Source organism: Prorops nasuta, unplaced genomic scaffold (genome assembly GCF_024137725.1).
Source record: "Prorops nasuta isolate Cenicafe-Biocafe unplaced genomic scaffold, Cenicafe_Pnas_1.2 PNAS00014, whole genome shotgun sequence".
In the NCBI taxonomy this organism is placed as follows: domain Eukaryota; kingdom Metazoa; phylum Arthropoda; class Insecta; order Hymenoptera; family Bethylidae; genus Prorops; species Prorops nasuta.
Window position 1 is genome coordinate 617897 of NW_027116811.1, and position 24599 is coordinate 642495.

At 39.3% G+C, this 24599-nt stretch overlaps 1 protein-coding gene across 2 annotated transcripts in view; it reads left to right on the top strand.

Moving 5' to 3' along the window:
• CDase (neutral ceramidase) overlaps positions 1-24599 on the top strand; it is a 46844-nt gene that overhangs the window by 21764 nt on the left and 481 nt on the right. For both annotated transcript variants that reach the window (XM_066735556.1, XM_066735555.1), the window contains exons 8-14: positions 18746-18868; positions 19303-19497; positions 19748-19978; positions 20316-20411; positions 20577-20747; positions 24108-24223; positions 24381-24549. In XM_066735556.1, the coding sequence (XP_066591653.1) occupies positions 18746-18868; positions 19303-19497; positions 19748-19978; positions 20316-20411; positions 20577-20747; positions 24108-24223; positions 24381-24549 (1101 nt within the window). The remainder of the gene's footprint in view (positions 1-18745; positions 18869-19302; positions 19498-19747; positions 19979-20315; positions 20412-20576; positions 20748-24107; positions 24224-24380; positions 24550-24599) is intronic.

Here is a 24599-nt window from a genome sequence, read left to right on the forward strand (position 1 = left end):
AGCTCTTACTTACCATACGAGAACGCGTGCCATTAAACCTCTTGCGTACCTCGAAATTATTCAAACACGTAACGCAGAATCGTCCAGTTGCTCGTAATCGATTTATTTAAAATATATGCACACACAAGGACCCATGAGAAAATTAATTACACAATTGCAACAACGAATTACATATTACTATATTATAGCTTTTAATTGAACATTCATCCGTCAACTATTAACTGATGTATGTGTAAATAATGAGTTGAAGATGGATCAAAAGAGTTTACGAGGGGACGCGCGCGCGAGCGCGTACGCGGGTGTGGTTCGTTATAAATTATTACGTTACTTTGCACCGTATGGCGTAATGGAGCAAGAAAAAATCTACGAGACAAAGCTAGCCTGTCTAGGTGAACGATGCTACTACAACGAAAGCTTATTTTTACCAGGGCCACGCACGAGAATCTCTCGCCTAGCCCCTCGACGTCGTCATTTTCTTGGACCTTGAAGGATATAGGTCACCAAGAAGCGTTTTCATTTTTACCAGCTAACGTATATATCCTACCCCCCCTCCTGTATATTATACAATAATTATACAGCTGGATGAATTATCATAAGAATTAAGACATAGTGGGAGCAACGGGCTTTTTATCTAGAAAAGGACGCGCATGGAGTAAAAGTAGCAAGGTCCGCGTGTGCGATTAAAAATAATGAGGCGGCGAATCAGTGATCGTTGCACGAAACTATATACCCACGGGAAGCTCGTTATTTCTCGTTGGTGAGAGAGAAATGGAACGAAATGATACAAGTGTTGCTGAAAGAAACCGCCTATATCCTCTTCCAACTAATTCGCCAAGTCCATGCAATTGTCGCAGAAGAATGACTTGCGCAATCTGCAATAGTTGGGCTTATTGTCGTATCGTTATTCCGGCCCGGGGCCTCCGGTCTCTGCAGGCAGAGGTCGTGTCCTTTTCATGCTCCAACCGATAGCTCGTTAAATCTTGCAACGTCGCGCGTCCCATCAATAAATCTATATATATATATCGAGTGAAATTCGCGCTTATATCTATTATATGATTTTCTCTTTGGTCATGCAGCTACACGTCTTTCAAACTGTATAGCTCCGTATATCCCCCACCGTGTACTCACCTTGGCCTCAGGTTACGTATACATATACACTACCGACAAATTTCGCGACATTGCTTGGAACGCGCGTGCATGGCTAATTGACGCGAGGCTCCGCGCGGCCACTTCCGTACGCGCGCGCTCTATATTATTTCGTTGGCTAATGTGGTTAAGAGGGAGCTGGCTCTCCTTACGCAATTGCTTATTATATCCACGATAAACCGAGGCAACTCTATGTCGCGGTCGATGCTTATCTTACATGTACCTATGTATATATGTATAGCTTCTTTATATGTATACGAAAAAAAGAAATTCTCTCTTGGGCTAATTATGCCGAAGCACTCATAGTGAAATCAGTTATTTATTCCTCGGGGCTTTGATCTTGAAGGTTTAAGCCAGGAGAGAGGTCATCGATAATCGCTTCGTTTAATCGAATCGTTGAGCGGCTGATATATATATATAACGGCACGCAGTCTGCAAAATCAGCTGTGTTACATCTTTATATGCTACGCAACACAGTGAAAATAAACAAACAACTTTGTAAAGTAATATCTTAATTTTCCAAAAATATGATAAACGTAAGTTTTAAATCTGCCTTCTTTACAAAATCAATAACGTAGTCAGTTAATTAAAAGAGATTACTTTTTCACTATAATAGCTTCACCGATCAATCCGAGAAAGTTAAGATTGAGAATTCATAGAGGAGATTTTATTAAGCAAATGCATGGATCCCTCGTAAATTCAAACAGAGACGAAAATAAAAATATTGCATTAGCATAAATGATGGCTGGAAAAATATAGAATAGTCGGAAGAAAGGGGTAATATTATAATTGCTTTGTGGCTCCCAACCTGTTGATCGAATATTTCATTTTTTAGCACATTTCGTGCTTAATTATTCAGTAAATATAGGATGCCGATAGTCCAGAAAATGTGAAAGAGTGACGAAAGGAAGCAAGTTTCGTGTAATAAAATATAACGGATTGGAAATAGCGTAGCACTGCAAGATGATATTATTTGGTAGAATGACAATTTCATAGTTGCAAATATCATAATGACTTTGAACGATGAATGATGAAAGGACCTGGACAATCAATCGATATACGGGCAAACGATTGATCCGTTGGATTTTGAAAGGATCGCGATAAACGCGATTCATTCCCATGTCGACCGAGCTTCCAACGTTCGAATAAATGAATGATAATGAAGAGATTTTTCAGGCAGGGTATGGACGGGGAGGGGGGAGAGAGGATTTTTGGGACGAACTTTATAAAGGTGTAAAAGCGTTATATATTAAACGTATATATATATATATATACGTTTCTAAGGGTAATGATGCATAAATGGAGTTGTTTTTATAGTTGGCGCGCCGCGCGTCAGTATATAGCTTCAGCTCCTTTGCGCCTACGATAAGCATTGACCAAGGGAGTGTTAACGCCGCACTTGAAAAAAAAAATGGAAAAATAAAGCCTCTTCGGGTCCCGACAGTCCCGGCGCTTTTGACGCGCGACCGAAGCGATTCCCGCCTTTCGGCTGTTGCGTCTAATATATATATATATATATACCGAACGATAGTGTATTCCCCTTTTTAACGACCCTTTGAAACTACCTAGGCGGCTTGGCTGGGCTGGGCTGGGCTGGGCTGGGTTGGGCTGGGCCGGGGGCCCCATGCCAGCTACATTATCTCCTTTAACTGCTCGTAAAATACAGCCATGGCCCGCAGGACTTGCAAGGTCCTCCTGCAGGATCGGCTCGCATCTACGTCACGCACTCCTTCAGTTGGAAAAGATTTAATGCCACATTCGTTGAGAAAAATATCATTGTTACTTACAGTGCTTCTCCGCGCGAGACCTTGCGCACAGCATTATACCAACGAAAAAGTATATATTTCCCTATATTATTCCACACAGTAAAATCTCTTTATGTCTAACCAACCTACCCAGGCTTTAACGTCGCTCAGCCGCGGGATTATGTACCTGTTATATGATGTATGATTCTTTTGTCATAAGAATGTCGAAGAATGCTATATGCTATACATATACGGACGCTGCACACACGTTAATGTTGCTCTGTGCAAAAGCACCCTTGGAGATACGTATAAGAATCTGTGTAGCTCTATTCCTCAAGACACTCTCTCGATACATTCGTATCGAATGACTGTCGTCCAATGGACAAAGCTCTCATCCGATCTGTTTTCGATATCCGAGCCGATCCTTCAATTAAATTCAATAAGGTATCAGCGGCATATATCGTTTTGACATGCTACCGGGAGAGTATGGGAGATTTGAGAGGATAGATATATAGGATGAGCCTGCGGCTATAGATGAGAGAGCTCTATATCTGGTATCCATATAGGAAGGAGCCAGCGTGGCGCGGCGGTGGTGCGACGGGGCAGAAGGATCTATATGAATTTCTGGGTCTCTTTGGCACGCTACATAACCACCATATTCAGCATAGATTAGATATTTGGCGTGGGGCGAAGGTCAAATGGCACATGAAATATTTGTGCTTGATGATACATTGAATCAGACGTTAATATCCATGATGCGGTAAGAGGCTATATGTTTATTATGAGTTTAGTGAATTTCTCTGGTTGCTTGGTTTGCTCGGAGGTTAATGCAGTAGAGAGCACAAGTCGACTGTATATACGTGTGTCGCCAATACAAGTGTTGTGTACTCGCTGGAGCGGTGGCATTTGTTTGCTCTGGTGATACGAGGCCACCGCGGCGGCCCTTTTCCGTGTCGCGCTTAGGACAGCTTGGCCTCGTCTCGCTCGCGCTCGCAGTGGTTGCCACTTGGCGCTGAGGAAGATCGAGAAGAAGCGTCGTTGATCGTTGATGTGGAACATGGGGCATGGGCCGTAAGGGAGAGGTAAGAGAAGGTGAGCTGGGGGAAGGCCTCGCGCGAGCGAATCCGAGAGATCGCCGTGGTGGAGTAAGAGTATAAGCTGCTATAGTCGTGCGAGAGCTAAACTGGCTGACTGGTTCGTCGTGATCGTAATGGCAAAGAGGATCGGCCAATAGATAGACATCGATGTTCGACAGTGCAGCGGCACACCAGCGAAACGTACACACTCGGCCGTCATGCTATTTAGTATGTCTGGCAAACTCTCTGTACTGCAGCAGCACTGCAGCAGCTCAAATGGCAGAAAGGATGCATTGTACTTTGCAGTGAGGGGAACGGACGAACGGGTAGATGGGATCGGGGGGCCGTTGAAATAAGCCCTCCATACTCCCACGATACTCGTGCGCTCCTTTGCTATAATATGCTTTATATATATAGTTACTCTCATTCCTTATTTTCTCCGTATATCATATGCTGTTGGGTTTATTTACTAAACTGAGACATGTCAAACTGTGCCTATTGCATATACTCTATTTCCAACTCGATCTAAACTTAATTAGAGTCTCGCGAGATATTTCTATCGAGAACAATTCTACAATTTTCCTGAAAAGGAGAAAAGTTTTTCCCACTTTTAAAAAGAGATTTTCTCATTCGCGTTGACGAATATCGCATTGATATTTCCATCAGCGTTATCTTTCTGTAGCATTATGAGAAAAATTATTTTGAATAGCCCCCCAATCATCTATACTTTTAGTATATGCATGCATGTGTACATATAGCGAGGTAAAGGCGAGTATATGTTGGGTAGTCGCTCAACTATTATTTGCCGCATCCTCGCGCGCTCGTGCAGACTCCTCGTCCCGTAATGTCGCTTTTATTTCATGTCAGTCCGGTACTGGTGGCGGAACGTGTTACGCAACGCATTGTTTACGGGCAGCATTTCAATAGAATCGCAATCGTGTGAACGGCAAGCGCGAAAGGAGGTGGGGAAGAAATGTCTCTCGACGTCGACGTATCCTTGGCAGTTTGGCACGCCCCGATCAGCCCCGATCAGCCCCGATCAACTCCGATCAACCCCACGGCTCGCGATCCTGAGGCTGCTGCACACACATGTATATCCTTTACTTCTATAATACGAGAGCAATCTCAAGCTTTTCGGCACTCTCGTCTTCCCTATATACATATACATGTATAGTAATAGGGACGCATCGGACACATACCTATATATACATACCTCCGTGGATATCGTCTCGACCAGTTCTCTCGATTCTTCAATCTTCTCAGTATGGCCTGTATATATATATATATATATTGTATAACTGCCTGATATTTCTTCTTATTAACTAGAAGAGAGATGGGATTATCGGGACGTTCGTGCCAGGTGGATAGACTAGAAAATAACGTGGTGGATGTTGGAAATGTCGCGACGCGTCGCGTAGCGGGAGCCTGCAATCCTTTCGTACAATTGCGCCAAGGACGTAGACTCCACTTCTCGTAAGACAAAAGCTCTTCGCATCCGCTCTTATAATTCCCACGCCCTCTTTTTTTAAACTTCATTTGCAACTTGAATTACTTTTTTCATTTGCGTACAACACAAGCTTTCGCTCCTCCATGCAATTAAATGGTTGACGCTTGACAAAAATTTCCATCGTCGTTCTCTGTATACCCATTTTCTCTCCTTAAATGACGCGACGCTGTAGAGAGAGAGAGAAATAATGCAGTGTTATCTCGCATTAAGCTAGTACCTATATTTCTTTCTTTCTTTTTGAAGCTTTAATTGCTACATGTGTATATAGTAACAGATGACGAATTGTTATAGAATATGAAGAATCAGGAAGTTTCCGGTGCGAGCTTGTTTCTCCGCCACCAACCTTAAATATACACGCGTGTATAATTATTATTATTCCTCCAGTGTGATCTCGCGCGGGGCTGCATATGGCCCAAGTCCCCAACTATAAATCTATCGATGCTTCTTTACTCGAGACGTATCTTTTCAGCTAGGAGCAGTGTTTAGTAACAATATTCCTCAGTGGAATTTCAGTGAATAAGCACGCCGCGAAATATCATTATACGTTGGTGGACATACGACCATATACAAGCAAAGCAATTCTTCTGCACGCGTGTTTCCTCTCCTATATGAATGTATAGATATAGGGCTAGGCTGAGATAAACAGGCTGGAAAATGCGAGTAGATTCGGACAGCCAGCTGTCAAGAGGAAAGAGGAGAGTGGATGAGCGCCTCTGATCCTCATTCCCCCTCGCATGCTGCTATACGCTTGTATCAGTCGAGTGCCCGTGTGTATGTAACGAAATCCTCAATAGGTAAGCGTAACGCGAAATGCATTGGGATTTCACGTAGAACATTCAACGACAACGAGAGTGAAACCACTTGGGTTGAATAACCGTGTCGTAACCTGAAGAATGTCTTTTTTAAGCAAAACTTCTAACACTTCCTATACTGCCTCTTACGTTTTTCCTTCTGCTCCTGAATTTGCATACCTTATTCAGAGAGGAAGAAGCCATTCGCGCAGATCTAATCAATTTTCAAACGTGATTCATTCTTAAACATCGTTTACCCCTCTAGAGCCATTATAACGTAACTTACGTGCTGCAATTCCTACATTATCGCTCATTTCGGAAATCAGTACAGAATGTTTTCTCTCGTAATATTCAAATGTCAAAGATAAATAGACGTTGGACATGTGCTTACTTTGGCTTTTTATTATTAATCACTGTTAAATAAAAGTTATAGAGCAATTAACGTTTCATATGACATAGAATTTCGTTGTTGCTGCGCGTTTTCGCGTATGCTCTTTTCAGTGCTGTATATACATATACACTCTTGCTTAGGTGAATTTTTATTCTCGGGGATATATAGCGTGAAATATGTTGAGAAAAATTGAGCTCTTTAGCTTATGAGGAAATGTGCGTATACATGATTATGATTCAACTCGTTAGCATAACGATTAATCCTTATAACGGAACGGTGAGATTTTGCAATGGACAGATAGGAAGGGAGAGTCTTCTTCTCCTGCCTTCTCACTTTATAATGACAAGCTCTCGTAAACTATAACCGCGGCAGATTGATGTACATGTAGAAAAGGAGAGAGAAAAGCCTGTGCATGACACCCGGTCCTTCGACGTTTAACAAGGGATTTGCCAGGCGTTGAGATATATGCTAGAAATGTGCAAATTGTTGAAATAAGAAAACCAGTATATCCTCTAGCACTTCCACTTGGTCACTGTTGCAACATTGCTCATCGTGTTATATACATGTATATATAGTCCGCGCGCGCGCTCACATGACCCACTTTCCCAATTCCACAAATTTCAATCGTAAACTTATCCATTTCTTTTAACTACGTCTACAATCGCTCTTATATGTTTATATATATATATGCTCTTGGTGACATTTTTCACTCTCGGAATCATTCAGGTTTGAAAGCGATGCATAAATTTTCATTGAAACGCTTGAAATTCCTCGTAGGAAACGGTACGTTTTTCCTGAATAGAAGCAGCAAGCAGCAGGGCTGCCTTGAGAAGGCAAAATACAACGAGTAATACATTTTGTCGCGTGCGCACGCCATGTGAATATTTTCATGCTGCAGCGATATTTAAATGTGACAAGAGTCACTTAAGAATAAGCTTGAATTGTGTGGAGTAAAAGTTAAACCTCATCGGCAACCGATTGTCTATCCTATTAGATAAATTACTTTTGCCATTCACCGCTTTTTCCCTGCAGACTGCAGCCTAAATAATCGTTATATATTTAAATATAAAGTTTTAATTTTTCAATATTTTCATTGTAATAACTGTTAAGTTATTCCTTTACAAACCAATGTAAATTCACAATGACCTAGTCGTGCATCGGTTTAAACGTTGCTCACAATTCATATTTTAATTTTGCAAATACCTACTTAATGCATTTCTACCATGAGGTAGGGAGTCTCAATGACATTTGAAACACATTATAAGAATCTTCTTCTTCGAATCTTTCGTTCTATATGAATTGATCGGTTTGAGGGGGATACGAATTAACCCGTCACCTCACGTTTAACATATTAAAACTTTGCTTTGAAATAATTGAATTAGTTTTATTTATTAATGCTTCAACTCCTAAACCAAATGAATTTAAAAAACATATATACATAAATATAATTCAATATTTTCATGAAAAAAAAACTCCATTTGATTAATAGTTTGAATAAAAAAATTGTACATTTATTAACTTTTAAATTTGCAATGACGAGAGCACAAAATGTGTAGTGTCTAATAATGAGACGAAGAGTAGCTAGCTGTATGTGCAGTATCTCGATTTGACGGTAACATTGAGAAGTGAGACGCGAAAGACTCTAATGTCCATTAGTAATTGTGGAGGATGGAAATTTAAAGTGGACCGAAAGTGAAAAATGTAACGAAGCTTAGAACGTGATTGCGTTAGCACGAGCAGGCAGGCAGACGGTCGTCACTCGTATATAATATAATTTACATTGTAAAGAATAAAGTATGAAAGAGCGTGTACGACGGATGATCGTGAAACTTGGTTGATTGTCCAAGCAACGTATAGGCGATGAGGTGAAGTGGAAACTAGACTAATGAAAACTAATGCCGATTGGAACTTGTAAAGCGAGTGGAAAAGAATCGCGACGCGCGCGGTGAGAATAGTGGATGCATGGGAGGATTAAGAGACTAAAATGCGTTCGAAACTCAATGGATGCGCGAATAGCTGCCACAGGTGGTTGTTGAGCGTACCTATACGTACAGCAGCGGGTAATTATTCTGGAAAACTGTTAAAGTTTCAAAATAAAGAGAATACAGCAAATTTGATCCCACGAAACAACAGTACGATGGGATTGTGTACACACACATGGAATTTTGCAATTGGCTCGATTAGCATAAAGATTCGATGAGGCGTATATATATACAGGGTGCACACTGCACACGTACACCACTTGAATCGTCCTAGCTAGTATGGCCACACATGACTTCCTATTTAATTATTATATTTTCTCCAAGATAGAGAAACTGCAGCCTATATACGAAATATCAATGTATCTCGATCACGCGCATAACCCTAATCACTCCACCCCGTCCAATCTTTCTCTTTATCATTGTAATGATTTCTCATTGCAGTAACTCCAATATATCTATTAGCTAATTTACTACAACTGTACAGGCACTATACACACAGCCATAAGTCATAAAAGAATTAATTACCTGAAAAATCTTTCTTGTAATTTTGCAAATACATAGAATATATATATATATATATATATATATAGCGCGGCAGACCCTCCATAGGATATAGCTAAAAAATTTGTTGGCTCTGTTTCTCGTTGTATTCGTTGGGGAGTAACGAAGGTGAGAGAAGGGTAAGGGTAAACCGCATTGGAAAAAATGGAACGACTCAGCAGAGTGATTCCCTGTGTTTACACGTTCCTGTTCCCACGTCTGAAAAGAGAGTAGGGGGCTTTGCAATCGCGTGGCATCTCGCTCATTACACGTCTTAACGTCTTATCTCGGATCTAATAGAGACCCACACACGAACCCGCTTCCGCGGCTGAAAATCTCCGCTACTCATATACCGCCTGCAATAAATCCAATCGATGTGTATATGCTAATCTCCCACCCTCCTCCCCCCTTCTCTACAATCACCAAACTTATGTATGTTTCCACATATACCCTGCATGCACATGTGTATTTGCGCGCGGGTAGGTATATATACACGCAATATAACTATCTCTCTGGTCGTGTCACAATCGACACGAAACTTTCAAGAAAGATGGTAAAGGATGAAAATCCATGATGCGCATTATACGCCCCACTATCTTTATTCTTCTTACAGGAGTTTGTCCATTCTTGTACAATTTTTCAACAACCGCATAACCGATAACGTATTGTTTTAAATTCTACATAGTTTTAGCTCTGTTCTTTGTCGTTTTATTTCTTTCTCTACATTTTTATAATCCGACTATCCTAAAAACAATGATTGTTTATAAACATTTAGGTGTGTAATGTGTGGAATATGTCGGATGAACGATAACAGCGAATTTTTGGGAAAGCAACGATAGAAAAATTGTTTAATCACGACTGGACCAAATGTGGATGCCAAGTGAAAATTGGTCAACGAGTATTTGTGCCTCATTCGAAAAAAGGAGCTCAAGATAGTCGGGAAGGGAAGGGAAGAGAAGGGGGGGGGGAGGGAGCCGAAAGATCTCTACGACCTATTTATAATAATGCTTCTGTGCATGTGTGTCCCGCGATCAAAATGATATCTAGCAAATAACAGTTTGCGCATATGAGCTTGCCCGTATGTACGGATGATGGAGGTAAGCATTGGGGGGCAATGTTTCGTCGTTGCGGCAACAATACGGTATAACTACGCGCTTTTCAGCCCGATTAGATCTTCGTCACGCGATTTGGTCGAATCGGAGAGGGACTTGGCACACAGCGCAGCTCACTGCATAGCGATCGCATTTTATTCAAGTCCATGCACGAATCCGAGCGTTCTTACGTTTAAATTCATACCTTTCGGTGGGAAAGTCTATAGTCGAAGGAGGTTACGTCGGTTAGGACGCGAGCGCGAATAGCGATCGAGTCGCGATGCTACGGTACCGCGCGCGTTAGAGAGCCTCTTTATGGGGCCTCGCGATCCCCCCCCCCATGTTACCATGGCTCGCCCATATTTGCAGCCGAATAACAATAAGGACAAATGCGCGCGCAATCGGGACGCGCGCGAGATTGGGCCTTTTAATTCCTATATCTATGATACCTTAAAAGAGATCTCGAGCAATGACGATCGAACATTCGCAAACCATACTTTCATCCTTTTCTATTTTAACGAGCAAATTTTTCCCTCTTTCCAGCTGCCACTTAGCTGTAATACGACGTACTGATAAACAATAAGCAATAGCAATTTGATCGAATGGATTGATCTGGGGAGACCTATGAAGTAAGATTTGTCCTGCCAATTATATTCGCCGAGCGCGCGCACTCCGTTATATATACTTTCCAATATTACAGAATATAATGCAATATAGAAGAAAAATGTATAGGTATTATTCATTCGTATCGAGACTTGCTCGAAGAACATTTTAAAGCCATCTGTAATTTATGGTATAGCTATGTGTACCCTTATGAAGATCGAATCGACAATTTTAGGCTTGAAAAGCTGATGCCCCGTGCTTGCGTCCTCGATACTGCACTTCTTAAGAGGCATCCATAAAACAGATCAATATATATATATATGCTCGACTTGGCCATGTGAGTGATTGTGAATCGTGTGAACGCTGTGCAGAGTCTGCTCTCACTCGAGAGATCACGGATTCCCCTCGATCATTTAGTATTGCGGAAAGATTTTTAAGCATGTAATATACTAATTAATCTGACCAGAATTTTCGCAAGTTTTGATATCTTATCCCAAAGGAATCTAATCGACAGAGCTATTCAACGTCGATTCCCAAACATTATTGATATAATTAGCAATGATCGCGCGTCTCATTTGCAACAATTATCATCTGTATATATATAGAATGAGCGGAAAAATCCTCGCTTCGCGTGGCATGTGTGTGCAAGAAAAAAGAAGGAATATCTTCCTTGATTTTCAGCTAATTTTGTACATCGAACATTTTCAATTATTCTTAATCACTTATTGACAATTGTAATAAGTTTAAAATGTATACTCGTGTTCTGGCATCACTGAAAACTGCGGTTCATTGAATCATCGGGCTTTTATACGTAGAACCTGGAATCAATAAGCTAACGGCGCAGAAATTTAATCTTTCTCTCAACTCTTTTCCTAGCTTTTTTTCCTCATGCTGAAATCAACACATTATTATTATCCCCCAGCTGCATCAGCACTGGCTTAAAGTAAACTAAAGTAGGATGATTATAGAATATAAGAATTTAAATATCCTTGGAAAATATTGTTTTAGCTATTCGTATATATAAGTGGAGCGTTTCAACCTAAACTTGTTTCTTCCTTGCAATCTGCCATAGAAATTTAAATGAAAACTTGAAAATTTATAAATTCCATCAGGTGAGATGCATTATTAATTAATATATTAACACGTTAGTTTCGGTAAACATACTCCCCTCTTATTTCTGTAAATGCATAAAAAATGAAGAAAAGAGTGAGACGGAACTATCGATTTTCCGGATATTGATCGAGACGTGTTAATGTTGTTGGTGACTGCATAATATTAAGTTATTTCGAGAAAAGGCAATAAAAATTTGACAGTGTCAAAATAAGAAAGAGTGGGGGACGCAATTTCACTTTTAATTGACGATAATAGAAGGGAAAGTGCAAGAGGCGCGGGGGGATACGCATATAGCAGGAGTGGCGTAACAAATTTCAAAAAATTCGTCACGGTGCATAGCCGAGCGAAAATTATAGGCAAGATGCCTCGATTTGGCAAATTTCATTTGAGCACAAGCAAACCAACGGTATATAGTCCTCCTTCTCGTTGCGTGCGCTACGAACATGTGTGCGGTAGTATTAGCTATATACCTATCTATGGCAAATTTGCATGGGGAGCTTACCTATCGGTTTGGCAAAAGTTTCACGACTCGAAGCCTCAGAGAAGCCAGCCAGCCAGCAATTAATGTTACGACAGACGGTTACGCGGAAGGAGAATGATTTTTGCGTAACCTTTGGCAGTTTCATGGGTGATGGTATAGGACAAACGCGCGCAGTAGCAGAATAGGTACAGGTATATAGAGTGGGGTCTTTCTAAAAGATTATTCAACGCACATGACACACGCATGACTTTTACCGGAATTTAGCAAGGCATGCTCTCGATTTGGACATGTGCAGAAGAGGCCAATATTACGTATATATATATATATATATACACGCATGAGCTACAGTGGAGTAGAAATGGTAGAAAGCAAGAATATCTGGAGCAATCTTCTGGTCCCGTTTGCCGCCGTGCCGTGGTGCGGTATAAAATAACAATTAGACGCGCTTTATGCTCGCAATTAAGCCGAGCCGGTTGGCTCAATATGGTAATATCGCTCGCTTTGAAGCGGCACTGAGCACACCAAAACACTTGTACGTCTCGATGCTTCTTCCCCTATAATAGCTTTTAATTTTCCATTTTATATAATCTCGATCCACGATCCGTCATATTATACATACACGTATCATGTTCGAAGCTGAGGCTCTTGGACCGTTGAGCGTCCAAAAAGTCCAACGTAAGAATGCAAATAGGAAGCTTATGAAGAAAATATTTGCCAATGACTCGCATACCTCATGGTAGCTAGCGTTAACGAGATGAACTTTTCTTAATGGCAATCTCTTGTATCGTGCGACTTTTTAAATGTCTCCCCTATATGTATTGCTGAAAGCGAGCTTGTGCGTGCCTTTCCTGCTTTCACATTTTTCACTCCTTAGCTTTGTAGCGCGAGAAACCTTTTTCAATAACAATAGACGTATGACTGAGGGGGGGGGGGGGAGTAATACTACGTAGTACTGTACATACCGTGACATCATCTTGCATAAAGCAATCAATGTGAATTTCTAGACTGAAAATTGTTCATGAGTAAAAGCGTTCCAGTGATTTCGAGAAATTATACCGATTGACCCTATATATTATATATCACCAGAGTCATTCATTTATTTTTACACTTTTAATGTAGCAGTTTAATTTCTCATTGATATCGTTAATTGCAATTAATCACAGCTTTGCACGATTCATTCAAATGCCGCAAGAATATAATGCAATAATGGCCTCGATAAACAAAAGAATGCTATTTGCAATATTTATGCCTCTTTCAAATCAATTTCATTCTGCTTCATTTGATCACTCCTATAATAATCTTGAATTTCCTGTAAAGTCCATTATAACTTGCCACACTTCCGGCTAAGGAGGGAAGAGAAATCCTGGTTAACCTTTATTGTGCCACTAAAAATAAATCATCATCGAATTTATGTTTTAGTTGGAAATTATCATCAACAAAAATTGAATAAGAACACAACAATTGTATAAACGGTATGATGCTATAATAGTTTATACTTTACAGAGAAAATTCAAACTTAATAATTACTCTTGAATATATCAGCTAATATTTAAGAGCGAGATGGGCTATGTAGATATGGTCGAAAACTTTGAAGAAGGTTTAAGGATAGTTTTTGGTTCTCCAATGGAAACTGGTATAATATATAAGATGTAAAAAATAAAAGGAAGAAAAAATGAGAGAAAGATTGTGCCACAAGTACAGCGAAATGTCTCATGCAGAATATTTATTTATATTGGCAACGCCCCCCGAGTCTTCGTCGGGCAAGCACGTGCTAGATGGCTACACATCTCGCGGCACCGCACCGTGCACGTATATTGTGGTGTGGCACGTTCCCAGTTTCAGCCGGAGGGTAGCCAGCAGCTCACAGAGCACAGGTGACGGGTGAGCGCAGGTCGGGAGGGAGCGTGAATGTGAAAAGAGAACTCTCTCTCTCTCTCTCTCTCTCTCTCTCTCTCTCTCTCGCCTCAACTCTGCCAAGTAAACGATGAAACCTTCGTCGAATGCACCGAAGCAACGTCTCCTCGATAGCTACCTCGGCAAACGTAAATAAGTACGAGCAGATGTGTGGAAAATTGCTCGAGTACTTTTATCCTTCTTATGCGCAAAAAATCTGCGCACTTGAAAATAAGCAATCTAACCTCGATTCTCCTTTAGCAAGTTTATTACGTAATTCCTCCTGATCGTTGCTTTGTGCAGTGCGTTTCTGCGTACAAGAACATTCGCGTAAACTCTGATTGATTTTAAAAATCAAATTCTTGTCATTTAATTCGTGTAAGTTAATATAGCCCAAAATTGTTAAGTTTTTATAAGAAAAATAAATATATATATATATATATATACATCGAAGCTTTTCTCCTAGGGATTGCCTCTTTACTTATGAGCAATGTGTCTCAAACGTTATCAAACGATGCTTCTAAGATGGGGATGAGTGTGAAATCAGTATTTTCAATGTTTCATCATTTAGAATAGTACAAAGTAGAATAAGTTTGGGAAATGTAAATAGGAGCATACAATGATAGGCAATGAATGAAAAAATTTTTTAATAGAAGCAACAGACGAAGGTCGTCATGAATGATTTTTATGTTTGGTCGTGGGAAGATAGTCAAGACTTATAACTTGCATCGAATAATGACAGTTTAAAAAATCAAGTTGAGCCGTTTTTTACTTATGAATTTACGATCCTAGCAATTTTAACGAGTTGTACAAATTGAACATTAAATAATAAATGGTATAAGAGTTTTATTTTTGAAAAAAATATTCGTTCGTAGGAGTTTGTTCATATGGCATGACAAGTCAACCGGACACTTGATGTACAAAACAATCGAATCTTGATCGAAGGATGAAATAAAGTGAAAATCAAATTCAATGTCACGCGACCCTATATATGTATATATGCACGAGGAACAAAAACAATCCGTTGATCTATAAGTTAAACACATTCAGTAACCAATTGCAAACATTGCCAAAACAGTGACCGACCTCATTTATTCGCTTCCATTTTCACTCAATATTTAAGTAATTTATGTTTACGTGCATGTGTACCTCGGTACACATGTACTAATAAAACTTTATTCTTCAAACATCGCTCTCTTATCATCAGTTTTTTTTTTTTTTTTTGGTGTCTGCATGTGTGTTTCCAACTATATCCTAAGTCCTCCGAATAATGATCATTTCTTCTATTGCATTTTTACTCGCGTGTAATGATTTGCTAGACGTTGGTCGAGAGGAAGAGATAGAGTGAAAGAATTGCCGGGAATGACACGGCATGTACACCGCGTTTAGAAAATTAGACGCAGCGTTACTTTAGTCGCTTTCATAATTAAGGCAGAATGGCAGATATCGTAAGTTCTATCGGAATTTGCTTGCATAAAACACGATAAGGAAAGAAGTTGTCGCGAAAGAGGAGTATTTTTATTAAACGGAAAATAAACGCAAGCGTATATTTATATAAGGCAAGAAATTGGTAAACTTGTTCGTGTCAAGTTTTGTAGACGTAGCTCATTACCATGACTGATAAAATGAAGTAGCTTTCCGCAAAGGGGATCGCTCAAGGATTTAATTTGCAGGGGTCCTCGAAAGATTTAACGTTCGCGCTACCGGAATATGCATGATACCGGGGGGGGGAGTTGCGTTGCGAAGAATTTTCGTCAAGCTTTTTACATTTGCTGCATTTTAAAGTAGATTTCTACAAATAATCGGCCAATAAAACTGAGAGCTATATATTAAGCTTGAGAATAAGCGGAGGCTCTTCTCGTCATTCACTTGGCGTGGAAGGAGGGGAGGGATGCTCGGAGAGAGAAAGAGAGATAAAGCGCGAGGTTAATACTCGACCGGGGATAATTCCTTCTTGTGCTCGTTTAATGACCATCCCTTTCTTTCGAAATCAGCGAATAAACACCGAGGCAAGGAAATCTGATATAATACATATATATAATAGCTACGAAGAAAGGAGAGATAAAGTCTCAAAGTTGTTGGGACCGATCGCGTCACGAGCATATTTTGCTCCATATGCCGTAGAAGCAATTCCATCGACGATCTCGCACGATTACAGCCTCGGCATACTTATATGTCGAGTTACCGAAAGACATGTACACGTACATATGCACTTTTCGGTGGTGTGCGGCTGTCTGTTGAAATCTTGCGGTTAATACGAGTACGCGCGCGGGAGGGAGAAACAGTTATATTTCCCACGCTATACGTATATACTTACATTATTGGACACTCTATTTCAATACCCACTTAACTAATTTCAACTACAATAATGTCCCGCGTACACGTATTCCCTTACCGATCATCCTTTCTCGATACCGTGCGCGTACCTATATATATATATATATATATATATATATATACTAAAAATAGAGGCGTATGCTGCAGAATTTTTCATATGCGCAAACAGCTGATTCACAATGATACTGAAAGGTACATACAATAACATCGAGAGAAGCAGCAATATATCATCGTTGCGCGTCATTCTCGCTCTCCCTTATTTCTGCTATTAAATCCCTCGTGATACTTATTAAATGTCAGAGTCGTTGTTACGTTCGTGTGTGAGAGAGAGATTTTGGCTGAACCCAATTCATTCTACATTTATTATTAGCGCCTATTAATTTATATCTCATTTCACGTTCGCGCTGAAACCTTTTACAAAAGCAGCGCGCTCTGCTACATATATGCCTATATCTACATATGACAGCCTATTCCCTTATTTTCTATGGTTTATACTCGTGATTAGTATTATACAAGGGACTCGCGCGCGCGCATCTCCAAGTCAAATATCTCTAACAATCAAACTTTTATTAATCTCGCGTTAAGAAACGTATACTGCAGTGATCGAGAGATACCGGTGGACGGCGCGGCGACTCTCTTTCTCTCTTTTATGTTTTAAGTAGAATGGCTGCAGGAGTAACTTATTGTTAAAGTATATTCCAAAGTTTATATATCGCGGTACATGCTTATATACATATACATATATAGTATACGCACGGTAATAGCACCAAATTTAATACGCCTATGCGGGCTGTAATGCAAAAAAAATAAGACATATTAAAATAATTCTTGGTCATAATAATCGAAACTTTGGTAAATTGGCAAACCATTGTATACGCGAGCTATGATTTTATTATTATTCTATCATTCTTCTATTTAACTTTCTCGAATTGCATGGGAATTGTCCACGGATATGCATTATAATGTTCTCCCACGTAATTTCGACATAACTGTTAACCAACGTAAATGCAGCAATAGTGCAACCGTTCATCGATTCTACTTATATTACTGCATCTGGTAGCGTATACAAGTACTATCTAATGTGCAAAGAAATATTTAAAAGCTTATATCATAATAAAACAAGTGTGTAACTTAGTCAAATCATATAAATCTGTATGATATCAAATAGCAAAGTATATAGATTTAATTTCATGCATCAATCACGATTCACCTAAATTGAGAGAATATTTCAGAGTCATTTATAGACAATCATTCATATCCTTTCAGAGAAATGTATAAAATTCTACGCGCGTATATACGTTTCAGCTATTAAGACAATTATTTTCTTAATAAAACGGCTTGATAATTCTTTACATACATGTATAGGTAACAAAAAAGAAAGACAAACAAACTGCAGCTGCGCATTCTTCTGTATAGATAGGATTTTAATATCCTCTCTGTTAAAATCTATTCTCCGAAATGATTTTTCTCCCAACAATAATAAAAGTATATTGAAAAAAGTTCATATCGCGAACTCGTGTAAAATATTGTAAAATAGTATCTGCGGTAAAACTGTAAAAATGCAGTATCTGAAACTTTTGAAACTATATAAACAAACTAGACTCGTTTATCGTTTTTATCGAACAAACATGCATGTCTTTGCGTGGGCATGTAAATACGATGCGTGGAGATGAAAGTCCATATAGAAAATAATTACTCGCCGCGGCAATATCGATATCGACTATTGCAATGACTGAGAAAATATATATGATTTCATCTCTTATAACTGAAGATAATCATTCGTAGAGAAATTTTCCGCGGGCACGCAAATCAATTTTATTTCTCATCGTTAAAGGTAAGAAATGTGCAGATGTATGCTAATTATGTAAAATAACGCACAAACTTTCATCTTGCTGCTGCGCCGCATTTGCAACGCCTCTTAACTTTAATGAAAAATAAATAATTCATTAATAATACAATTATAATAGGGGATGGTTAAGATGGAGTTTTTGAAACACGAACATTAAATAAGTTATAGCGTTATATGAAAATATTTCTTGCATGTTTCAGAAATTATTCCAAGAGAATTCGTCTCGGGAGGTGGTCGGTCCTCTAAGGGTTGTCCATCGATTTGTCAATATGGTCAATCAAACGGCTGAATTCTTCAATGAGAGCACTGGAAGAGTGGAAGAGGTAAGATTACTCGCGCGACGTTATATTGTCCTACACATTATTACTAGCCCCACAGCGTGCTATATTAAAGCAATGGGTGGTCCACTCTTTTCTACCACAATATATATCAGTCCCCTATAATTTTCTTCTCGTTGCTCCGCAGCCGAGCAAATATCGACAAACAAAACTATCCTGATGAGATATCGTGTACCATATACACAGACACATTGCGCCAACGCGTTAATAGTGTGGATTTATACTTATATATTGCTAAATAATAAAGGGCGCGTATGAAAATGATGTATAATTTTGAACGACATTATTGTTAAATGTTTTTTCCTCATTATAAATCGAATAAATTATTAGTACGCGAATACAAGAGATAAATTACATAATACATACTCTATACTTCTTCCATGGCGAATTTGACGATATTTCTTCGTTGAATTCTGTAGGTTCATGGATGTCAGCCAGCAATGGGATACAGTTTCGCTGCTGGAACGACGGATGGTCCAGGTTCATTTGCTTTTCAACAGGGCACAACAACGTCGAATCCACTCTGGAATACAGTGCGAAATTTTTTGGCTGCACCCACGGAAGAAGACATCCGTTGCCATGGAGCTAAACCCATCTTGTTGGCCACTGGTCGGGTAAGATTCAAGCACCGTCTCGGTGTACCTGATATTATTTTTAAGACGTGGTTGTGTTATAATTTATGTCCATTAGATATGCATGCATGCATGGTTTTCAATATAAAGAAAGATGAATGATGGGAGAATGCGTATATACGCGCTGCACATGTACACATATATATGTATATTTGTATTGTGCATACAAGTAGAACTTTTCTCTCAATAGAGTAAATTATTGCCTCAAGATTACTTGATACGGAATTTCTAGATGGTTCTGCCGTACCAGTGGCAGCCTAAGATAGTTTCGACGCAGCTGGCGGTGATCGGGAACATCGTCATAGCTGGTGTACCTGGTGAATTCACAACAATGTCCGGAAGACGATTGCGGGAGGCCATCAAAAGCGTTCTGAACGATGCCTCCGATGAGGAAACCTCTGTGATAGTTGCTGGTCTCTGCAACACCTACAGCGATTACATTACCACTCCAGAGGAGTACCAGGCATGCCTCAATTCCTATATGCTATATATATTTCTGCCTTTCGTCTTGAATAAAATCAATTAACATCCATTTACTTTAACATCAAACGCGATAAATCGCAAACGTTTAAAAATAATGACAAATTTTTACATTTCACGCAGGATTAAATAAAACATTACAGCCTATATGTGTATATCTATTTGCAATGACATATAAAGCACATGTAAAACCTCTCTGTATTAATATACCCCGTCTCGCGTCACATTAATAAAACAATTCATCTTGTTAAAATGTATAAGCTGCAGCCACGCGATGCATATGAGCGCATTTCAATATTCATCGAATTACTAACTTGTAGATTCAGAGGTACGAGGGTGCGTCTACGATTTATGGCCCGCACACACTCACATTATACTTACGGCAATACCAGGAGCTTGCAATGGCAGCGATTCTCGTAAGTAACTGACAAATCAAAAACTTTTTAGCATATTTCTCTATCAATAAAGGCTTTGTATACTTGAGAAAATAGTTTAGTTGATAATTTTCTCTTCTTTAGATATGGATCGAAGGGTAGAAAAGTAAATATAAAGTAAAAGCTAAATTGAATGTTTTGTTCCAGGGTAAGAACCTGGAGCCAGGGCCAACCCCGCCAGACTTGGCGTCAAAAAGTTTAATTAGTTTGGTTACACCAGTTTTGTACGATACTCCAAAATGGGGTACAAACTTTGGCGACTGTGTACAACAGCCTTCTTCCGATGCTCTACCCGGTGACACGGTCAAGGCCAGTTTTGTAAGTATATATCGATCACAGGACAATGTTAAACTTTTGAACAAATATTTCAATGCTTGAAATGGCCGGAACAAGTGCTATATGCTTTTTCTTCAAAGAAATGAATTTATGAACCATACGAAGATGCTAATTTTTCATTGATACAACAGCATTAACGTATATATATATATATATATATATATATATACTTTACGACAAAAATATCTTTGGAACGATCATCCAGCGAATTACACGGCAGCTAGCTGATGGAAGGAATAGCTGGTTACTCGGACAAAAAAAAACTTGCAATAAAATGCTTACATGTCAATGCAGGTTCTTTTGAATTGAAATCATTGCACCGAAAATCTAAAAGAATGAAGTAAAAAACGAAACAGAAAAGCATTATATATTCAACATTACACAAGGCTCAGGAAAAAGTAGAGCAAGTAAACATTCTCTGTAGGACTTTAGCTTATTCCTTCACGACTCATCATCCGTTCCTCCGGAGCATATATTTCTGTAAAATACGCGTTTCTTTATTTTCAAAATTAAAATGCCATTTCACAGAGAGTAGAGCTTAAATATTCGCTCAACCAGCCTAGCTATTAACATCCGAGCTCTAAATGTCAGCTTATCGAAAGCAAATAGTTTCGAGAATTTTTTTCCCTTTCTTTAATTGCCATTCGATGCAACCAAGAGTAAGCGTTCAGTTGGCTTTTAGTCTACACGTTCAATAGCATACATGACATATACAACTGGAATCATTAATTTACCGCGAGTGTGAAAGGAGCTTGGGATGTACACTCGGCCCCCTCGGGGATATATAGGTAAGCCTATATAGTTACATTAGCTACAGTATACCTCAATGCCACGTGGAACATAAAGCATGGCTGATAATACATACATGCAGCAAGCTTTCGTATAGATCAGTCTCTAGCTCCTTCGATGTATGAAAAATGATGGAATAATTTTATCCCCGGCCCCTATGCAGTGCTCCTGCCTCCTACTAATTTTCAAGCAGCTCCGATTGGAAAATCAGCCCTGCTCGCAAATGCATAATAATAATGCTACCAAGTGCGATGAAATTATGAAAGTTTTCATTCGTACAACATTCATCTCTTCTCTCTCTCTCTCTCTCTCTCTCTTTCATTTATATCCTAAAAATATTCTGATAAAGATGAATTCGCGTTCGAACCATATATATACAATTTTTATTTTAAGGTCTACCTCGATCACGTAGACTGTTTGCAATTAGCCGATTCTTCTCTAAACTGCAGTCTTCTGCCGGGACAGAGGAATATTCTCGCCCGAATTACACTGCAGCATATAGAATCGTTGAAAAACAAACCAATTCCATTGTGTGTGTGTGTGTGTGTGTTTATGGAATAATGAAATACGTATACGTGTTAGGCAAACCTCGATTTAATTGAAGTCGAGCGAATGTCAGATACAATTGCGCAAGCTGCTAGAGTGATGGTTGTTGGTATCTGAAGAGATGTAAATTGTGGAGAGGGAGCTAGATGGTTCGGGGAAGCTAGTCCGGCCGCGGGGAGTTTGAAGCTGAGTTCGCGGGCCATTGAGCGATTCACTCGATCAAGTACGAACGATTTCTTGCTCGCGATTCGTTCGATCCGTTCTCCGTGAATGTCGGGATAAGATAGTTAGTCGTCGGATATAGAGTCGGCTCGTCTGTGAGAGAGACGATCGGACGAGGCAATATCGCAGACAATTCGCGCATACCGAGCGAGATACGCCGACTCCTGTACGTATACCCCTTCGAAATAATCTCACGGAGAAGAACTCGTGGAAAGCAATAAGGTACACATAAACTTTAACAGTTTGGAAAAATAGCACGAATCCAGAAAATATATATATATATATGCAGCACGGATTACAACATGTGGAGCGTAATACCATGCAAGAAAGCGTGCACGATCCTTCATCCAGTGCCTCTGCTCCATAATATAAAATGACTTGATTTGCCGCCGCCGCGACAAGAGAGACGCGATAATCACGTACATCGACTTTCCCTCTAAAATCAGTCCCGCCTTCCATCGCGTACGTTCCATCGCAAATCCTACATTCATCGACCTTAATCACCTAAAAATGCTCATACATGTATACCTACCTCTATCATTTCTCTCATCCACATTCAACCTCTCATGTATATACACTTGAATATCAGATTATCGATACAAAGTACGCAGAGAAAGACTCCTGTGTCTATTTTATCTTACTGGAAAGGAATTATAAGTCGTACGGGCCTTTTAAAATATCGTGCAGAATTTTTATTTAACCAATTAGAGTTATTATCAAGCTTCAAAGATTTTATAGCATTCAAAGGACTCTATAACTTGATAAATTTTTGCGTTGGGAACTCTAGAAATTTAGTAAAGAGCAATGTAAAAATGACTGAGTTAGTCCCAGTTTTCACCAAGCTTCTATTACGTTGCTATTCGTCATTAACATATAGCACTATTATTCTTTTCTATATTTTATTGATATAGTTGTAATTGTACAGGATCTTTCATTCGGTAAAACATAATAACAGTTTTATTCTTTCGTCTCTTGAAATTCCCTTCGTTGATAGATTTTCATACTGTAACAGTATATACACGAATGCCACTCCGATAAATAGCATAATGGACGATTTTAAATAAAAGGCTAAAGGAGAAAGGGGGGCCTTTTGAATGTATTAGACGATTGTATAAATCCGTGGAACTGATTAAAAACTTGAGCGAAACTCATTGCTCGGCGCGATTGGGAATCGACCGCGGCGCGCGCAGGATCCTTTGACCTATATATATAATTAAACGGATCGACAGCCCTTATTGCTATAGGAAATATTGCTTTTATACTATAATGGCAATCGAGGCTGCGACCTTTTATATATTATTATTATCGTTATCATTATTCTTGTCATTTCATTGATCCTACCAAGGCAATTATTCTTCGGTTAAAATCTCGTTTTTCAACATCGAGCGCGAGAATCTCACGTGGCTTCTGTATAACGGCCGTCATTTGCCAATGTTGGTAATGACTGTTTGAAAAGAGCCTAATGATTAACCGAGTATTCCTAATTGCTGGACTAAAACGACATAACAAAGCTGACGAAGCGTGAAACCATATTATAACTGAGGAACATCCACCGCGCGAGCTTACATCAATTGTAGGAGTCTTAACGACTAAGGACATTGAGAACAAAAAATTATATAAATCGAGTCATAAAATTTACAATAGTAACGGGAAATATTAAAACGTAGCCAGCCTGAATTGGGCTTATTACTCCGGACATTTATATGTATATATATATATATTAAAATGAAAGAACCGCTGCTGAATGGAGAGCAAAAACTTAGGAAAGTTAATTTTTCGTTACAGGTTGCTGGTCACCCACGAAACAACCTTATGACTGGTAGCACATTTTTGACAATTGAAAGATTCGATGAGAGAGACTCCTGGACAACGATTGCTACGGATGCTGATTGGGAGACCAAGTAAGCAATAATTGCATTGAGATTTTCCCACGAATACATTAACAGTAAACAATTTATATTTGTATTATGCATGAACAGAAAAATAAGTCCCTCTCTTTCTTTGACATGTTTTCTTTAGTGCTTTTTATTCCTGAAATATGAAGAATTACTGCTTTAGGTTCGAGTGGACAAGGACATCCGTGGTACTTGGATCGAGTCAGGTTACGGTAACATGGCAAATTCCCAATGACGTGAAACCGGGTGAATATCGCATAAGACATAACGGCTACTATCGTTATATACTCGGTGGTGTTTACCCTTATCAAGGTTTCACCAAAACTTTTTACGTGAGTACAATATCTTATCGTATCGCCCGTATACTATATATACGCACGTG